Raw genomic sequence first — 18,942 nt, forward strand, 5'->3', positions numbered from 1 at the left:
GGTAAAGTGGACTAAAGTGAGGTGAAGTGGACTGAGGAAGGTAAAGTGGACTAAAGTGAGGTGAAGTGGACTGAGGAAGGTAAAGTGGATTAAAGTGAGGTGAAGTGGACTGAGGAAGGTAAAGTGGACTAAAGTGAGGTGAAGTGGACTGAGGAAGGTAAAGTGGACTAAAGTGAGGTGAAGTGGACTGAGGTGAAGCGTCAGTCAATAAAGACAGTGAAGCATTGGGTCATGTTCTCTCCCTCCTGTCCGTAGTAGAAACTCTTTATTCCCTTGTTCAAAGATTTTATCTTCATTAACAACATCAGGGTCCACCAGAACCACTACAGTACCTCTGTGGTTCTGGTCCAGAACCACTACAGTACCTCTGTGGTTCTGGTCCAGAACCACTACAGTACCTCTGTGGTTCTGGTCCAGAGCCTGAAGGCTCAGAGTCTACACCCACAATCCTCTCTGTCCCTGTCCAACACAAATAGTTCACAGACAGAAACTGAACTCAGACAGTCCAGAGTCCTCTGACGTTCTCCAGAGTCCTCTGACGTTCTCCAGAGTCCTCTGACGTTCTCCAGAGTTCTGCGGTCTGATTTTCAGAATAAGGGCACATGTTTTGATCCTGATTGGTCGATCAGACTTTTTTTTAAAAATCTATTGTTCTGTCTGTTCTGATCCAATCAGCTGTAGTGTCAGCTCACTTAGCCCCGCTACCTCCACAGGCTGTCCAATCAGCTGCCCGGCCCCCTTCAGGAGGTCCAATCAGAGTGCAGGGGGCGTATCCAGCAGAGGGACGTGGCTCAGAGACTCCCTCTTGTGGGTCTGGGGGGGAAGTTTGGGGACGCTGTGTCGGGGGGGCACTGGGGGACCATCCAGGGGAGGGGGGGTGACGGAGAGGGAGGAGCATCTTCCTGGAGGGCGGGGTGGGGTTACAGGGGAGGAGGGGCGGCGGGGCGGAGCTGATGGAGGGGAGGAGGGGAAGAAGGCCTGCAGGTCACAGCGGGGCGCCCCTGAGGGGGGGCAAGAGGTGCAGGGGGAGCTGAGGGGCTCCCGGGGGCAGGGAGGGGGCTGTCGGGGGAAGACGAGGACAGAGATGATGAGTAACGAGGGGGGAGGAGCTTACAGGTGGGCTGACGAGGGGGGACAGCTGGGGGACTGTCCAACTTCATCTTGGGGGGAGAAGACGGGAGAGACACATTAACCACAGATTAAAGTTACAGACTGTCCCTATAATGTCCCTTTAATGTCCCTATAATTCTCATTTGTTGTCCCCATAACGTCCCCATAAAAGTTCCTTTATTGTCCCTATAATGTCCTGTTATGTCCCTTTATTATCCCATTAATGAATTCCAGTCTTACCTTGGATGGCGAGGACTCAGCAGGGGCCGACTCAGGACGTCTCCGGGGAGGGACCGGAGGGGGGACTGGGACGTCCTCCGAACTTCGGCTAAAGCTCACCATGGATGAGACGGAGGATGACCCTGAGACACAGAAGACATCCCCGAGACAACCGGGGGGTTAGATATTTCCTTCATGAGTTAATCGATATGCAGATGATAGTCAGTTCTACCGCTCAGCCGTCTAACTTCTTCAGGAGAAAAAAACGTGATAATTTCCATCACTGATCTTTAGAAATTCTCCATCGGAACATTTAGTTTCTGTAACTGTAAGGAAACTCGAGAACTTGTAAACCTTTCCTTTTAAAATCCCAAAAACGTTTTCAGGAGGAAACAAAAATCAGGACAAACACGACTAAATTTATTTATTTTTTTTAAGAAAAACATTTTTTTCTTTAAAAATTGCCAGAATTTTTAGGAGATTTTAAGGGAATACTTTTTTCTTTTAAATACCAAAAATATGAAAAAAAAGCCAAAATTTCAGAAAAAGCGAAAATATTTGGCTTCAAAACTTTTCTGCTAAAATCTGTTAAAACAAAAACAAGACCGAGCTTTTTAAACTCGGTGGGCGGGTCGTACTGGAGTGGAAGGGGCTGCTGGGACCCTGCGGCGAGTCGAACACGCTGCCGACATCTGTGGAGCTGGAGGCGGCGGAGGCAGGGGGTGGAGTCAGAGGGGTTCGGGGGGAGTTGGGGGCGGAGACGGCGCCCCCCTCAGCCTCGCTGTCGGGAATGCGGCTGTAGCTGATCTTGCGGGGCTCATTCTGTAGCGGCGTCGGGTGGCGCATGGTGCCTGGCCTCGCCGAGGAGGGACGGATGCCTGGAGACTTCAGAGAACAGGTGTACTTCTTCACCTGGACAAGGGGACAAAAACACCTGCTGAAACAGAGCTGTCAGCCGTTTATTCCACTTTGTCCCGGAGCCTACGTTACCCACAATGCACCTCTGACAGCTGAAGATCTTCACTGGTGAAGAAACCATCAGTGCTGCAGCTGTTCTGCTTTTATCATATACAATAAAACTTCAAATTAAAAGACCGGTCCCTTTCACCGGCCCGCTGTGGCCTCACACTTGTCTCTGGTTACCATGGTTACCATGACGAGCTTGTTTATTCAGGTTGTTCGGGTGTATAGAGAGTGTTGTCGGCTTCCTGCTGCAGATAACGTCAGTTAGATACTCAGATCACACGGACAGACGTGTTTAAATGTTTACACGTGTGTCCGTACGGACTCACATCGTCAGCTCGCTGAGATTAATGATTATAATTTTATTTCATAATTCAATCATTCAGTTCATTTGACTGAAACCACTAGCAGCAAAAAACCACCGAGTGAACGAGAGACGCAAAACAAGAGATCAGCAGATGTAGAAGGCTATTTTTAAAATGTCCAGTGAACTACATTCATAATTATATATTTAAAATTATTTTACAGAAATATGATCATTTTTCAACATTTTTTTTCTGTTCATATCTTGTTTTGTATGTTTTTGTTTGTTTTCTTTTTCGTTTGTTTGGACATTTTCTTAAACTTTTCACAGATTTCTTCTCCTGGTTTAGAAAAATAAATTGGAATTGCTGGGTTTCAAAGGGTTAAATCAATAACCTGATTGTATTTCCATCTTTGTTGAGCGACAGTTTTGTGTGAAAGGAAATAAAAGTCTGTCCTGTACAGACGTTGTTTTCTTCTCACTCGTTTCCTGTTTATGAGTTTCACGGCGCAAAGAAATGAAACCAATGAAATGTGCTGATCGATGTGTTTGCGTTTCCGTGGTGAAGCGGCTGTGTTTGTGTTGCTGTTAGTGTTGTCACAATACCAAAATTCTGACTCGGATACGAGACCTGCCCAAAATATCTGGATGCCGATACTGAAACGATACCACGGCAAAAACCTAAACCAGCAGGAAAAGTAACGAGTTAATATATAAGATGACAGAAATGAAGGGCTTCAAAAGGGGACGGCGGAGGAGAGGATATTTACACTGCCTCTGTTTTGTTGTCACTTTATTGGCAGCATTATTGTATAAATGAACTTTTAACTGAAATCTGACATGGGCCTCCAGTTTTTTCTTGTCTTGCAAAGTGAACAAAGTGTTATATTTAAGCTGCACACTAGAGGCTGCTATAGTGTCATTACTCAGGGGCTTTATTGATTGAATTATAGACGCCTGATCAAGACATATTCCTCTGATTCAGCTGCTGCTCTGTTTAATGTTCTTGCTTTTTTAGTATTTTTCACACTATGTGTTGTTTTCACAGCTACACAGCTGGAAGGTGAGGCTGCCACAACTGGGTCGGTGCAGATTTTGCTGGCATGTGTTTGTGTGAGAGATATTTAAATTATGATAATGTTAGTTTCAATAGTTTAATCATTCAGTTTGATAGTCTATAAAAGTCTATAGTATATAGACTATATATATATATATATATAGTCCATAAAAACAATCTTTTTGATCTTTTCAGAGCTTCGTGATGTCTGTCGGGTCTCCCTGAATGTTCACGGTCAAACCGAATATTATTATTTCCCCTCTATGTGTCTGCTTCGTCCACAATATGAGCGTCTGAAACTTTAGCAGCCACGGCTCTCACTCTGCACACACGCACACATGCACACGCACACAATCACACACACACATACATGCACACACACACACACGCACACACACACATGCACACGCACGGCATAAACCACACACACACACACACACTCAGCCTCACTGTATCAAGCAGAGAAACAGCTCTTTTTTAAAATGCTGTCATTCGTAGTATCAGTATTAATAAAAAAGTAATATTGTATCACTTTAAACGCTTCGTAAGTGTGGTGACACGTGCGTGTTTGTGTTGCCGTGGTGACACTTTTGAAGCGGGGCGTGTTTGTGTTGCCGTGGTGACACTTTTGAAGCGGGGCGTGTTTGTGTTGTCATGGTGACACTTACGAAGCGAGGTAGGGAGCGGGCGTTTCGAGGTTCGATCTCCAGAGACTTGTTGAAGAGGTGGTCTGCAAAGTCCTTCTCGGACATGTCCTCCATCGGGTTCAGGTTCTCGAAGAACTTCTGCTCCACAAACAGAGAACACAGAGTCACACATCGGCATGGCGCCGTCACCAGGAAGTGACATCATGCTGCTGCTGCTGGCGGCGTTTACTGACCCTGATGTCACTCTCACCGCGCAGACAGTACGGCTGGTTCTGGTACTGCTGGATCTCCCCCGTGATCTCCGCCACCTTCCTCCTCTTACTGAAGTTGATCAGGTCCTTACCGTGGCGCCGCAGGAAGTCCGGGTTCCCCTCCTCCGTCTTCAGGATGTTGGTCAGGTAGATTCCTGATGCACCGGGACAGATGCAGAGGGTTAACCTTTGACCCCAGAGAGAGACATTTGACCCTTGATCCCAGGTTTAACCCTTTAGAAACAACATTTAGCCTTTGACCCCAGTTTTAAGGGGGGTCAGTGGTCCATACCAAAGAAGGGGACACAGGGGGGGTTGATGGAGCGCAGTTTGGCTAAGTACTTCTTGTAGTGATCCTCGCTCAGCTCGTGAGCCTCCTCCAGGATTTTTCTCTGCCGACTCGGAATTTGCTGAAAACAAAAATAAAAAATCTGCTGATTATTGAAACGTTTACAGGAAAATCACAGCATATCAAACCATTATTGTCTACATACTGTACGTGTCTTTATATACAGTCTACACATATACAGTATGTACATAAACTGGATCTCATCGTTTTGTGTGATAAAACTTCCCGTAGGAAGGAGCTACTGCTGCTGTTAAACTTTGCCCATCACACGCCACATCGGCTGGCCGGTGTAATGGTCCCTTACGTGAGTCACATCGGACTCTGCACTACAGGACGTCTAAAAAATTTAAGACTTAACCCTTAAACCTTCTTAAATTCACGACTTTTCAAGACTTCACAGACCCTACAGGGCCCTGTTCTCAGAGTGTGAGGGTCCCTGTTACCTCAAAGGTGTGGTCCAGTCTGTACACCGGAGACGAGTTCATGGCACTGACCACCTCCAGGACACCGTTGAAGTTGTTGAGTTCCTGAAAAACCTGCAGGATCTCGATGATCCGAGACACAACGGCGACTCGTTCCTCCAGGTTTTCTGTTTCTACGATACACCTGCAGAGAACACACACACACACCTTAGTGCTGCTGGAGGACAGGTAACACATCATTCAGACTGTGCTCTCTGATCAAGCTTATAGTCAGGGCTGGCTCAGACTCTCCTCTTTGATAAAGCTAATAGTTAGGGCTGGCTCAGACTCTCCTCTTTGATAAAGCTTAAAGTTAGGGTTGGCTCAGGCTTGCTATGGATCAGCCCCTAGTTAGGCTGATATAGTCTGCGGGGGGACTTCCTGTGATACAGCTCCTCTGTTCTTCTCTCTCTTTCTTCATGTCCACATCCTGCAGGTCACTAACTCGGCTTCTTCTCCGGAGACTGGGTGTCTCGCATGGTTCCTCGGATCGTGGTCAGATAGGATTGAACAGGTACATGGTAATGGTTCAGGACTTCAGCTAAATTTGGAAACTTTGGTTGGTTCTCGCTATGTGAGATCACGCTGTCGATACGTGAAGAGTATAAATGTAGTTTGTGATGTCAGAGTGACGTCGGTGTGATGTCTCACTTTTCGAACCACAGGGTGAGGTTGGTGGTGTGTCGGATCATTCTCAGCAGGTTGGGGGAGTGAATCTCTTTGTCTTCTTTGGTCCAGACACTTCCGACCAGCTCTGATGGCTGCACCGCTCTGTGAGACAGGTAAGACAGGTGGGACAGGTGTGTGAGGGGTGAGACAGGTGGGACACATGTGTGAGGGGTGAGACAGGTGTGTTACCTGTACAAGTCGGACTCGAGCAGGGTGAGCTGGCGGCCAATCTCGATGGGATGCAGCGTCATGAGGTCGAACAGCTCGCTGTTTCCTGGTTTGCAGATGTGCCACTCAATGGGGGGCGGAGAGTTCTGGAAGGTGATGCTGTGGCTGGGCGCACTCACCTGTACCTGCTTCTTCCTCTGGATGATCTTAGTGATGGACTCCACCCACTTCCTCATCGCCTTACCTGCAACACATGACATCATCTCTTTCTTTCAGTTGACAGGTGTTTACAGGTGTATCTCTGACTGACAGGTGTTCACAGGTGTATCTCTGACTGACAGGTGTTTACAGGTGTATCTCTGACTGACAGGTGTTCACAGGTGTATCTCTGACTGACAGGTGTTTACAGGTGTATCTCTGACTGACAGGTGTTCACAGGTCTTTACTTCTGACTGACAGGTGTTCACAGGTCTTTACTTCTGACTGACAGGTGTTTACAGGTGTATCTCTGACTGACAGGTGTTCACAGGTCTTTACTTCTGACTGACAGGTGTTCACAGGTCTTTACTTCTGACTGACAGGTGTTCACAGGTGTGTTTCTCTGACTGACAGGTGTTCACAGGTGTGTTTCTCTGATTGACAGGTGTTCACAGGTGTGTATCTCTGACTGACAGGTGTTCACAGGTCTTTACTTCTGACTGACAGGTGTTCACAGGTCTTTACTTCTGACTGACAGGTGTTTACAGGTGTATCTCTGACTGACAGGTGTTCACAGGTGTGTATCTCTGACTGACAGGTGTTCACAGGTCTTTACTTCTGACTGACAGGTGTTCACAGGTGTGTTTCTCTGACTGACAGGTGTTCACAGGTCTTTACTTCTGACTGACAGGTGTTCACAGGTATGTATCTCTGACCGACAGGTGTTCACAGGTCTTTACTTCTGACTGACAGGTGTTCACAGGTGTGTATCTCTGACTGACAGGTGTTCACAGGTGTGTATCTCTGACTGACAGGTGTTCACAGGTGTGTATCTCTGACTGACAGTTGTTCACAGGTGTGTATCTCTGACTGACAGTTGTTCACAGGTGTGTATCTCTGACCGACAGGTGTTCACAGGTGTGTATCTCTGACTGACAGGTGTTCACAGGTCTTTACTTCTGACTGACAGGTGTATCTCTGACTGACAGGTGTTCACAGGTGTGTATCTCTGACTGACAGGTGTTCACAGGTCTTTACTTCTGACTGACAGGTGTTTACAGGTGTATCTCTGACTGACAGGTGTTCACAGGTCTTTACTTCTGACTGACAGGTGTTCACAGGTCTTTACTTCTGACTGACAGGTGTTCACAGGTCTTTACTTCTGACTGACAGGTGTTCACAGGTGTGTATCTCTGACTGACAGGTGTTCACAGGTGTGTATCTCTGACTGACAGGTGTTCACAGGTACCTCTGACAGAGGAGATGAACTCCTCCAGTTGTCTCAGCAGGTGAGCGTCTCTCTCAAAGTCATAGAAGTGATGCTCCACCCAGTGACGACACACATTCAGCACCCTGCAGGTGAGAGCAGAGGTCACATGATCAGCCACACCTGGACCACAGGTATTCAGTCTGCTGTGGCCCAAGTGTCACATACAGAACATTTTTATTTAGTTTGTGTGTAGGTTTTCAGCGTGTGTGTGTGTGTGTGTGTGTGTGTGTGTGTGTCTCCTGCTGGTGTCAGTCTCTACCTGAGTTGGACAGGTTGGACAAACTCTTTGCGGAAGCGTTTGAGTTCGGCACTCAGTGGCTGCTCTCCTCCCTCCATCTGATCCACCTCACTGAGCCTCGGCTCCGGAATCTCAAACCTGAGGACAGACGGCAGAGGACAAGTGAGGACAGACAGGAGAGGACAGGTGGAGACAGACAGGTGCAGACAGACAGGTGGGGACAGGTGAGCTCACCTCTCTATGAGCAGGTCCAGCAGCTCCTGAGGTTTACAGAATGACCTGTAGGTGGTCAGAAAGGTTCGCACAAAGTTTGGATCTGAAGGAGGACACAGAGACACAAGTCATCACGAGTCATCACAAGTCAACACAAGTCATGACAAGTCATCATGAGACATCACAAGTCATCACGAGTCAAAATAGTTCAACACTGGAGACGAGAGACTTTCCGTGAGAAGTTAATCTATAAAGACTAGTGTGGCGTGTGCGTGGTGTGTATGTGTGATATCTGTGGCGTGTGCGTGGAGTGTGTGCGTGGAGTGTGTGCGGTGGCATGTGTGCGTGGCGTCTGGTCTCACCTGCGTACATGTGGAAGGTGAGCCTCTCGATCAGCTTCAGGACCGTGCCCGCCTTAATGATGGGGATCCCGGACTTGGACTGGACGTTCTCCTCAAACACAACGTTCTCCTCGGAGTCGGCCTCGGCGAAGCGGTACACCTCTGCACCAGGCAGCCTCACTTGCTCATCCTTCTCTTCCTGCAGCATGGCCGAGTCCAGCATGCGCTCCAGCGTGCTGCGATACTGCAGCGAGATCAGCGCTGCCATCCAGCCATTTTTCTCCTCTGCCGACTTGGCGGCGAACACCACGCTGTTGCCGTCCTTCAGGATGATCTCGAAGGCGTGCCGGTACTCGCCCTCCTTGTCGTCCTTGTCGTTGATCTGGACTTTGCGCATGAAGAATTTCTCTTTGAGGCGGTACTCAGCGGCGGAGCCGGCGCCGGGCAGCCGCGGCGGGCCGTGGTTGGACTTGCAGCAGACCATCAGGCCATCGAACAGGAAGATGTGGCGCTCGTGTTTGGCGCCCACACGGGTCAGCGTGCCCTCCATGATGAACTCGTTGCAGCACTGGCCGATGTCCTTCCCCTCCCAGCCGTCGATGTTCTTCTGGATCTCGTTCATCTTCTTGATGGCGAGGTGCTTCCCCTTCATCTGATGGCTGTAAAACCGGCACGCAGACTCACTGCACCACAGAAGAAGAAAGAGGCGACGTCAGGACATAGATCAGAGACAACCTGAGCTCGGGACACATGGACGAATTTGTCCTACAACTCGGTCACCACCCGATGGTCAGCTGACTGTCAGCTGACAGACTGTCACCAGCCGCCGCCAGAAACCAGGAGTTTCAACGCACGACCTCAGAGTCGCTCTGAAAAACCAGAATGTCACAGTGTGTTCCACTTCCTGTCAGCATCAGCTGATGGACTCGGCGTGACGGAGATGAGTTGCCCTGCAGAGGGCACACCAAGTCAGTCTGACCTGCACAGATCAGTCGGTCCTCTGAAATCACCACATCTCTTCTCACTGTGACGTCCTCGACTCACCTGATGACGCTATTTAACCCTTTGACTATATATATATATGTATCTATGTATGTATATGTTGGCGATTCTGTTTTATTCAGAATTTTTGCATGGACAAGGGCATGTTTTCTTTGAAACTGCCACAAATAAATAACAAAAAAAATTAACGTGGGTAACTTGACATGTGTGAAGGCAGCATGAATGCTGAAAGGTCCATACAGGTTTTGGAGCAATATACGCTGCCATCCAGAGGACATCTCTTTCAGGGACGTCAGCGTGTCTTCATATTAAAGAGTCCAGGTACCAGACTTACCTGCTGCAGTTCAGACCCGTCTCCTATTGGACATGTGTGGACATAATGAAGCAGAACATAGGACCACAGAGAGGACACAATGCTGACCTTTTTTTTCTTTAAAATTTTTGGTGATTTTTAAAGAATTTTTAAGGTTTGCCTTTGAAGATTTTCTTTAAAAAATAATGCAGCAAATTTTCAAGAAATATATATATATATATGGTGATCAAAGAAAACATTTAGATGCTTTTTCTTTTTTTTTATAAATGGTAATTTGTCAAGAAAATATTTTCACACACATTTCTAAAAATCAGAATTTATCAGCAAGAAACTGTAAAAACAGAAATATCAAGTGCGAATGCAAATTCACGGCAGAACTCACAGTTAGACGGACTGTTCCTTTAATTCACAGCCAGCTGAGACCAGCTCACTAATCAGGTTACAGATAAACCCCTCAAGTATGTTACTGCTGTTTCACAACAACCATAAACACTCTGGAAGACTCTCTCAGACTACAACAGACACCTTCAGACTCCTACAGACTGCTACAGACTCCAACGGACAAGAACAGACTCCTACAGACTAGAACAGACTCCTACAGACTAGGACAGACTCGTTCAGACTCTGTAAGACTCCGTCTTCCTCCACTTATGTTGGACTAACCTGCTGCTCAACAACAAAGAAACTAAAGTCACCTACGTCCTCATATCCAGCTGCTGACCATCCAACCATCGATCTTCTCCTCCTCCTCTCCTCCTCCTCTCCTCCTCCTCTTGCTCCTCTGGTTGTGATCGGAGCGTATTAAAGTAGAAACTTTATTGAGCAGACGGCTGCAGTGTTTCTGCTCTCACAGTTCTTTTCTTTCTCACAGAGAACAATAAGCAGCAGAGCAGCACCGCCCAGACGCTGACGACACTTCCCTCCAACAACACCACCCTGACCCCCCCACTGACCCCCCCTCCGCCAACCTGACCCCCCACAACACCAGTAAAGCCCCCTCCCTCCCCGTCCTGGTCTATTTCTGTCTGAGGGAAACAGGGAGGATGGGAGGAGTTCAGCTCTTATTGTTGGACTCAGTTTCACACCGTTTATTAGAAGCCAACGGTCCCTCTTACTCTCCTCAATATTATTATTATTATCACTTTTTATTTTAAGTATTATTATTATTATTCTGAGAAAATCCAACTTCCCAAGCATAAAAATAAAACAAACTTTGCACATCAGCCCAGTCTCATACTAAACCTCCTCAGCTGCAAACACAAGCCAGCAGTCCTGATGGAGGCGCCACAGCGACCGTCTACATTTCAGACGTTTCTAAATTCATAATTAAGCATTCATACATGCTGCAACTTTGAAACTTACACCAAAATATGAAGAAATGTTTGCAAACTTCACTGTGGTTGACATGGTGAAGTCCATCACTCTGTTTTTATCAAAAACTGAAAAACTCATGAAACCTTAATTGATACCAACTGCGACTTCAGACTGTCCGACGTAAACCGTCAACACAGATTTTTCATTTATCAAAGATCGGGCAGATAAAATATTGCTGTCATGGTAGATTTAGTGTGCAGCATTTCAGAAGTTTATCTGGGAAACTGAATTTTTGGCAGCATTTTAAATTCTGTCCTCCTGTGAACTGTTGCGGTCTGTGGGAAAATGGCATCTTTAAACATCAGTTTTTCACTGATGGATCAAATCAGTCTTTGTAGAAACTAATGATGGACATCTCTCAGCAGATTCTCAGAGTTTAGTCTTGACTGATTTTTTTGTGAGCGAGTGTACACAGGTGTGTTGGGACGCTATACCTGAGCCTCCTCTTGGCGAGGCTCCGGGAGCAGATCCTCTCCATGCTGCTCTGCAGGTTGAGCAGAGCGGTGATCGCCTGTTTCAGACACTCTTTGTCCTCCTCGTCCTCGCTCTTCTCCTCCAGTTGCTATGGAGACACAGAGGTCACGAACTGATCAGCACCCGGACAGGTAACACCTGAGAACATCAGTCCAGACCACACCGGTCCAGGCTCTGCAGCACTGGTTGTGACCCTGCAGGGAGGGCCCCCTGCTGGTCTGAACAGGTGCTGCAGACATCAACTGAAAAACTAAAGTTTGATGTTTTTTTAGAAGATGATTATTTTTTTAAATCTGAATGAGATCAAGAATTCAAAGGAATCAGACTTTCTGACACTTCGGATGTCGGCTGGACCATCTCACCCAGAGGACGCACTCTGCACTCACAACCACAGGTGTGTTACAGGTATTATTGCTCACCTTGAGGATCTCGAACAGGTGTAGACAGTGGTAAACAGGAGTGAGCAGCAGTCGGGGCAGAACATACTGAACAGCTTCTTTAAAACCTTCACAGATGGACTGAAGACAGAAAGAAGACTGTATCATCATCTTCATCATCATCACCACCACAGTGTTTCCCATACATATACTCTTCCTGGGCAGGAAAAAAAGGGAAACTGAGACCCGCCCAGTAAGATATAATCCGAATTCCACTTTTTTTTACAATCAAGGATGTAATTTCACAGCACACACACAGACCGTCCGCCGCACCAGGGTTTCCATAGTCTCATATGTCCCGCCATAGTCTCAAGGAGCTGGACTGTTTATTAAGAGCCCTATTAAAACGCTGTAGAGGTTAGGGTTATCATCATCATCATCATCATCATCATCATCATCATCACCATCATCATCATCTTCATCATAATCACCATCATCTTCATCATCACCATTATCACCATCATCATCATCATCATCTCCATCATCATCATCACCATCATCTTCATCATCATCATCACCATCACCACCATCATCATCATCATCATCATCATCACCATCATCTTCATCATCATCATCACCATCTTCATCATAATCACCATCATCATCATCATCACGTCACCACCATCATCTTCATCACCAGCATCACCATCATCATCACTATCATCATCATCACCGCCATCATCACCACCATCTTCATCATCACACACCATCATCTTCATCATCATCATCTTCATCATCATCATCAACTACATCACCATCATCATCTTCATCATCACCATCATCTTCATCATCACACACCATCATCTTCATCATCACCATCATCTTCATCATCACCATCTTCATCATCATCATCAACTACATCACCATCATCATCTTCATCATCACCATCATCTTCATCATCATCATCATCTTCATCATCATCATCAACAACATCACCATCATCATCTTCATCTTCATCATCACCATCATCTTCATCATCATCACCATCATCTTCATCATCATCATCACCATCATCATCATCTTCATCTTCATCACCACCATCATCATCATTTCATCAGTTCAGTAACTTTTTAAATTTCAAAGGTTTCTTTCACGGATCAAACAGATTTACATCCTGACCCTAAAAACTACAATACCCATGAGCCTCAGCTGCTAAGAGTTTAATCAGGTTTCTATACACAACAACAGGTGAAGCTCTGTGATTGGCTGCTGCAATTAAATCCCATAGATGGGGACGGGGCTTACCTGCAGGTGGAAGGCAGCTCCTGGTTTGGTCACCTGACTCAGGAAGTGCTCGTGGAACCCGGAGCGCAACGTGTCCTGAGCATACGTCTCATAGGGGTCAAAGGCCAGCTCCTGTCAATCAATCACACATCACATCCATTGATCAGGTCCGTCAGTTTAAAGAAACGTAGCAGGCTGTCAACATGCCAGCTAAAACACTCACATGTTAGCACGCCAGCTAACGTCAACACACTCACCTGTTAGCACTCCAGCTAATGTCAACACACTCACCTGTTAGCACGCCAGCTAACGTCAACACACTCACCTGTTAGCACTCCAGCTAACGTTAACACTCACCTGTTAGCACGCCAGCTAACGTCAACACACTCACCTGTTAGCACTCCAGCTAACGTCAACACTCACCTGTTAGCACTCCAGCTAATGTCAACACACTCACCTGTTAGCACGCCAGCTGACGTCAACACACTCCCCTCAGTTTATAATAAAAACAGATACTGTATGTGTAGATATACAGTCCAAAACACTAAAATACACTGATCAATAAACACACAGGTTCAGGTTCAGGTTCAGACCTCAGCCAGGTCCTCGAAGCAGCTCCCCACCAGAGGATGAGGACTTCCTTCATCGGTCATCTCCACCGTGTCCTCGATTAGACCGAGCAGCTTCACAGTCACCTCATGGATATCAACAATTCGACTGAAGATACTGTCCACGTCCTGCAGACAGGGAATCAATAATACTGATCAGACACTCAGGAGATCAATAATACTGATCAGACCCACGGCACAGTCAAGTCAGTCAAGTCAGTTTTATTTATATAGCCCATTATCACAAAACAAGGTTTGCCTCAGAGGGCTTTACAGTGTACGACATCCCTCTGCCCTTAGACCCTCACATCACCCGAGGAAAAACTCCCCAAAAAGAACCCCTGTAACGGGGAAAAAAAAAAAAAAGAGGAAGAAACCTCAGGAAGAGCGGTAGAGGACAGTGAGGGATCCCTCTTCCAGGACGGACAGACGAGCAATAGATGTCGTAAATAGCAAGTGAAATACAATCATGGCAAAAAAGGAAAGAGAAAGAGAGGGGGGGAGAGGGGGGAGAGGGGGCACAGAACAATAGAAACAGATGCATGTCATATTACAATAATGAACAGTATGGCGTTGGAGGTGAAGGGCTGACTGACAGGTTATTGATCAGGTTATTGATCAGGTGTACGTACGTGTTGGGAGTACAGCATGGCGTTGGAGGTGAAGGGCTCCCTGAACACCTTGATCAGCAGGTTCAGCTGTCTCAGGTAATGGCGTCCGTCCGACATCAGGCTCCTCACCAGCTCGTAGTAACTCTGCTCCTCATTGGCTGACGGCTCCTCGTCCATCAGAGGGAAGCCGCTGATGTCCTCCTCGTCCTGGTGGAACATGTCCATCAGCACCTGGGGGACAGGAAGTGACATCACCGATTCACCTGCTACAGGATCTGTGAACGAGGTACCGAACGCCTCCGCACGTCCCGACTGGAGGACGCCTCCGCTGACCTTTACTTCCTGAGTGAGGGCGCCGCCCACAGACCAAGCGTCCCCGAGGACCCGTGTGAGTACTGTAGTGGTGTGTCGCTGTGGTTGTGTAGTGGTGTGTAGTACTGGTTGTGTAGTGGTGTGTAGTACTGGTTGTGTAGTGGTGTGTAGTACTGGTTGTGTAGTGGTGTGTAGCCGTGGTTGTGTAGTGGTGTGTAGTAGTGGTTGTGTAGTGGTGTGTAGCCATGGTTGTGTAGTGGTGTGTAGCTGTGGTTGTGTAGTGGTGTGTAGTACTGGTTGTGTGGTGGTGTGTAGCTGTGGTTGTGTAGTGGTGTGTAGCCGTGGTTGTGTAGTGGTGTGTAGCTGTGGTTGTGTACCTTGTCGGCACACATGGCCACGGTGATGTCCTGCTGGGAGATCTCGTAGTGGCGGATGTTCCTCACGTAGTTTCCTGCGAGCTTCAGGATGTCGGCGGAGATGTACTCCAGCACGGCGACCATGTAGACCGACACCTGGTGGTCCACCTTGTAGCCCAGCACCTCCTGCCCACACAGAGCATCATGGGAAACACGGTCATTGTTGTCATGGTGATGAGGACGGGGATGGCGGTGGAGACGGGCGTACCTTCAGCAGAGGGTGGATCTTGTCCACGGGCAGAGCCAGAGGGTTCCTCCTCTTCCTCTTCTCGATGGCGGCCTGAGCGTCAGCGATCGCCCACTTATCGATGGGGTGAGGAAAACTCTTCTGAACTCGCTCCTGAGGGGAAGAGGAGAGACAGGTGAGGACACCTGGACCGAACATCTGGACTGAAGTGGTCTACTCAGCAGAGATCAGAAGCATCAAACATGCAGACGCCTTTTTCCCCAACATGAGTGGGAGTTTACAGAGGAGGACTTGGAACAGCTCGCACGTTCTGCAGACCAGCGTTCGCACGCAGCGTTCACACGCAGCGTTCGCACGCAGCGTTCACACGCAGCGTTCACACGCAGCGGTCACTCACCTGAAATACCACCTCATGCCAGACGAAAATCTTTTTTGATGAATGGGAGTTTTTTAGAAATCAACGTGTTTACATTAGACGCATTTTATATGCACAATTTCAATTTGTGCAGTTCGAGGGTTAATGGAAACCACCGACTGGCAGCTATGATGATGGTGGAGGGACACACGTGTCAATATGCACACGTACAGGTATGTTATTTATGGCGTTGTGTGGAGATAAGGACAGTGACTGAAAAGCGTTGACACGGCCTGATGCATCTGGACTGGAAACATCCCACTGACACTGATCACACCTGTCCTCTGCTCACACGGGACAGACTGAGGACACACCTGTCCTCTGCTCACACGGGACAGACTGAGGACACACCTGTCCTCTGATGGTGGGGGGGGGGTCAGGTGTGTCAGCAGAGACAGGACTGTGGTGAACACCTGTGATGGATCTGATTGGTTGTTGACTGCAGGTTTCTCTCAGTGTGATCAGCTGACTCCACAACAACACAGCACACACACAAACAAAAACACACAAATAAACAAACACACAAACATAAACACACAAATAAACACACGGTCTGAGGCCAGGGAGCAGTGGGGGGGGGGGGGGCCCCTATGTGTCTCTTCCTGTCTTTGTGTCTCAGGTACCTCAACGTCCTGGACCGTGCGTGGTTGAGCCTGACACAGCATGCTGAGCAGCAGCAGGATCAGCTCCTCGATGTACTGCAGCGCCTCCTGCTGGGACACCAAGTTCGGGTGCACCTGATTCAGGACCTGCAGTGGGACAGAGAGACACAGAGGAACAGAGACAGTCACGAGAAGCTATGGTAAAACTTATGGTTAGGGCTGGCTTGTCCCCCCATCAGAGGACAGGTATGCCCTCAGGAACTCTGTACTCTACCTGCTCAGGTGTACTCTGTACTCTACCTGCTCAGGTGTACTCTGTACTCTACCTGCTCAGGTGTACTCTGTCCCTACTGTACATAAAGAGTTAACGCTGACTTCCTGTTTGTGGTCTAAACACTGATGTTCTCATCAACAGTGAAGACTCCACAAACACCAGCGATTAGACCGAGCCGCTGACACACACACTGAGCTCACTTCCGGCTGCAGCTTCACAATAAAAGCCTTCCGGTGGTCTGCGGGTGAACAGCTCTTAATGTGAAGCAGCAGCAGGAAGCACAGACGTGTCTCACACCAGTCCCACATGAACACCTGCATGCAGGTGAGTTGTGTTTGGACACACACACCTGCAGGTTTCTGTTTCTCCAACAACAAAGCGACTTCACCATCTGCAAACTCGCTTCACCTCTAAAACACTGACCAGAGACCTGATTCAGGACCTGATCTACAGACCTGATCTAAGACCCATTACCGTAACACTTTTGATGATTCAGATTCAAGACTTCAAGACTCAATGACTTTCAAGGCCTTAAAAGGACAGTCAGCTGTTTGTCTGTTTGTATATGATCCACAGTTAGCGTGTCTCCTAAAGCAGAGAGGAGCGGAGGACAGAGACAGAAGATGCACTGTGTCCTGCTGTGGACAGACATAAGACAAAACAAACCAACATCGGTTTACGTGTGCGTTATATTTGGAATATTTTCTCTGATTTCCTTTAATGTCAGACACAGATTCCCATTTGAACACTGGAGCAGGTCTTTGCAGATCCACCAGAATCCACTGAGAAAACCAGAGATTTAACATGTGTGGACACAGACAATGCTGCTCTGCTGCTGCTGCTGCTGCTCTGCTGCCTGTGCTGCTGCTGCTGCTGCTCTGCTGCCTCCATCACTCTGTTTTCTCAGTGGGGTCTGGTGGATCTGTAGAGAACAGCTTCAGTTTCTTGTCAGAGAAGTTCTTTTCAGCAGGACACATTGTGTATGCGTTGTCCCCATCTGTCCACAGCAGGACACAGTGTGTCTTCAGTGTTCCTGTCTGTCCACAGAGGTACACAGTGTGTCTTCAGTGTCCCCATCTGACCACAGTGTGTCCCTGATGTCTGTTCTCCTGTCTCTGACAAACAGCTGACTGCCCCTTTGACTGTTTTATAACACCACTAATTAACTTGCTCTGTACCTTCATAAGTACTACCTGGAGTTTAAGAGTTTTCAAGGACCTGCACACACACACACACACACACACACACACACACACACACACACACACAGAGTGTGTTACAGCGTGTGTGTATTTGTGTCTCAATATGTAGTTTAGGTTGTGTATCTTCTCCAACTCAGACAGCAGCAGGCCTCCTGTTACTGACTGTGTTGTTGTTGTTGTTGTTGTTGTTGTGTGTCTCGGTGTGTAGTTGGGGTCGTGTACCTTCTCCAGCGCAGACACCAGCAGGCCCTTCCACTTGGGGCCGTTCTCCTCGCTGAAGAAGTCGTATTGCGGCGGCGCCGCCTGCATGGCTGCGGACCGACGGACCGGCTGCCCGGTGCTCCGGTTTACATGGACGGTGAGCGGCGGGGTGTAAGTCCGGCGTGGACCATCCTGGGCTGCGGACAGATGTTCACCGGATGTCGGTCCGTTCACCGGGAGGCTTCCGTTAACGGTTCATCCTCTGTTAGCCTGTTAGCATGTAGCCGCTATCGTTAACAGCGGTTAGCCGCCCGGAGAGCATCCATCGGCGGCGAGCGGCTGCTGGGCCCGGTTAGCCCCGTGAGCGGCTAACCGGTGAGTGTCCCGGTGAGCCCCGGTGTGTGTGCGGACTCACCGGGAGGACTCCCCGGGTCCTCGGAGTGCCCCGGCCGGCTGCTCGGTGCTACTAACACCGGTCCTGCTCCGCTGAGTGTCCGCTGCTGCGGCTCCGGCCCCGGGCTGTGTCAGTGTGCTCCCCGGCCTCCTGCAGCTTCTCTCGGCGGCTCCTTCAGTGTGCTCCCCGGCCTCCTGCAGCTCCTCTCGGCGGCTCCTTCAGTGTGCTCCCCGGCCTCCTGCAGCTCCTCTCGGCGGCTCCTTCAGTGTGCTCCCCGGCCTCCCGGGGGTCCTCTCGGTTGTTGTGACTCGCTGTTGGTGCGGTGACTGTGGAGCGGCTGCGCATGCGCATTGGTCAGGGTCTGACGTACATGGGCGGAGCTTCAGAGTGGGAGTAGGTGCGCGTGGCAGAGTGACGTAAGCTGCTCCCCGGCGGCCA

The 18,942-nt window shown here is 48.5% G+C and overlaps 1 protein-coding gene across 1 annotated transcript; it reads right to left on the reverse strand.

Moving 5' to 3' along the window:
- Positions 1 to 229: 229 nt before the first annotated feature.
- On the reverse strand, positions 230 to 18,810 carry sos1 (son of sevenless homolog 1 (Drosophila)). Its single transcript, XM_088075089.1, is given in 23 exon segments — positions 230 to 1,047; positions 1,050 to 1,160; positions 1,351 to 1,472; positions 1,968 to 2,241; positions 4,322 to 4,438; positions 4,534 to 4,706; positions 4,844 to 4,961; positions 5,344 to 5,506; positions 6,013 to 6,132; positions 6,220 to 6,442; positions 7,646 to 7,749; positions 7,926 to 8,042; positions 8,139 to 8,220; positions 8,480 to 9,141; positions 11,582 to 11,709; positions 12,041 to 12,139; positions 13,304 to 13,414; positions 13,876 to 14,019; positions 14,523 to 14,732; positions 15,191 to 15,355; positions 15,438 to 15,569; positions 16,455 to 16,580; positions 18,132 to 18,810. Coding segments are annotated over 23 exon segments (3,882 nt in total). The 5' UTR covers positions 18,219 to 18,810; the 3' UTR covers positions 230 to 753.
- Between the last annotated feature and the right edge of the window lie 132 nt (positions 18,811 to 18,942).

This window comes from Plectropomus leopardus, chromosome 3 (assembly GCF_026936395.1).
Source record: "Plectropomus leopardus strain MGB_pleo_1.0 chromosome 3, ASM2693639v1, whole genome shotgun sequence".
In the NCBI taxonomy this organism is placed as follows: Eukaryota; Metazoa; Chordata; class Actinopteri; order Perciformes; family Serranidae; genus Plectropomus; species Plectropomus leopardus.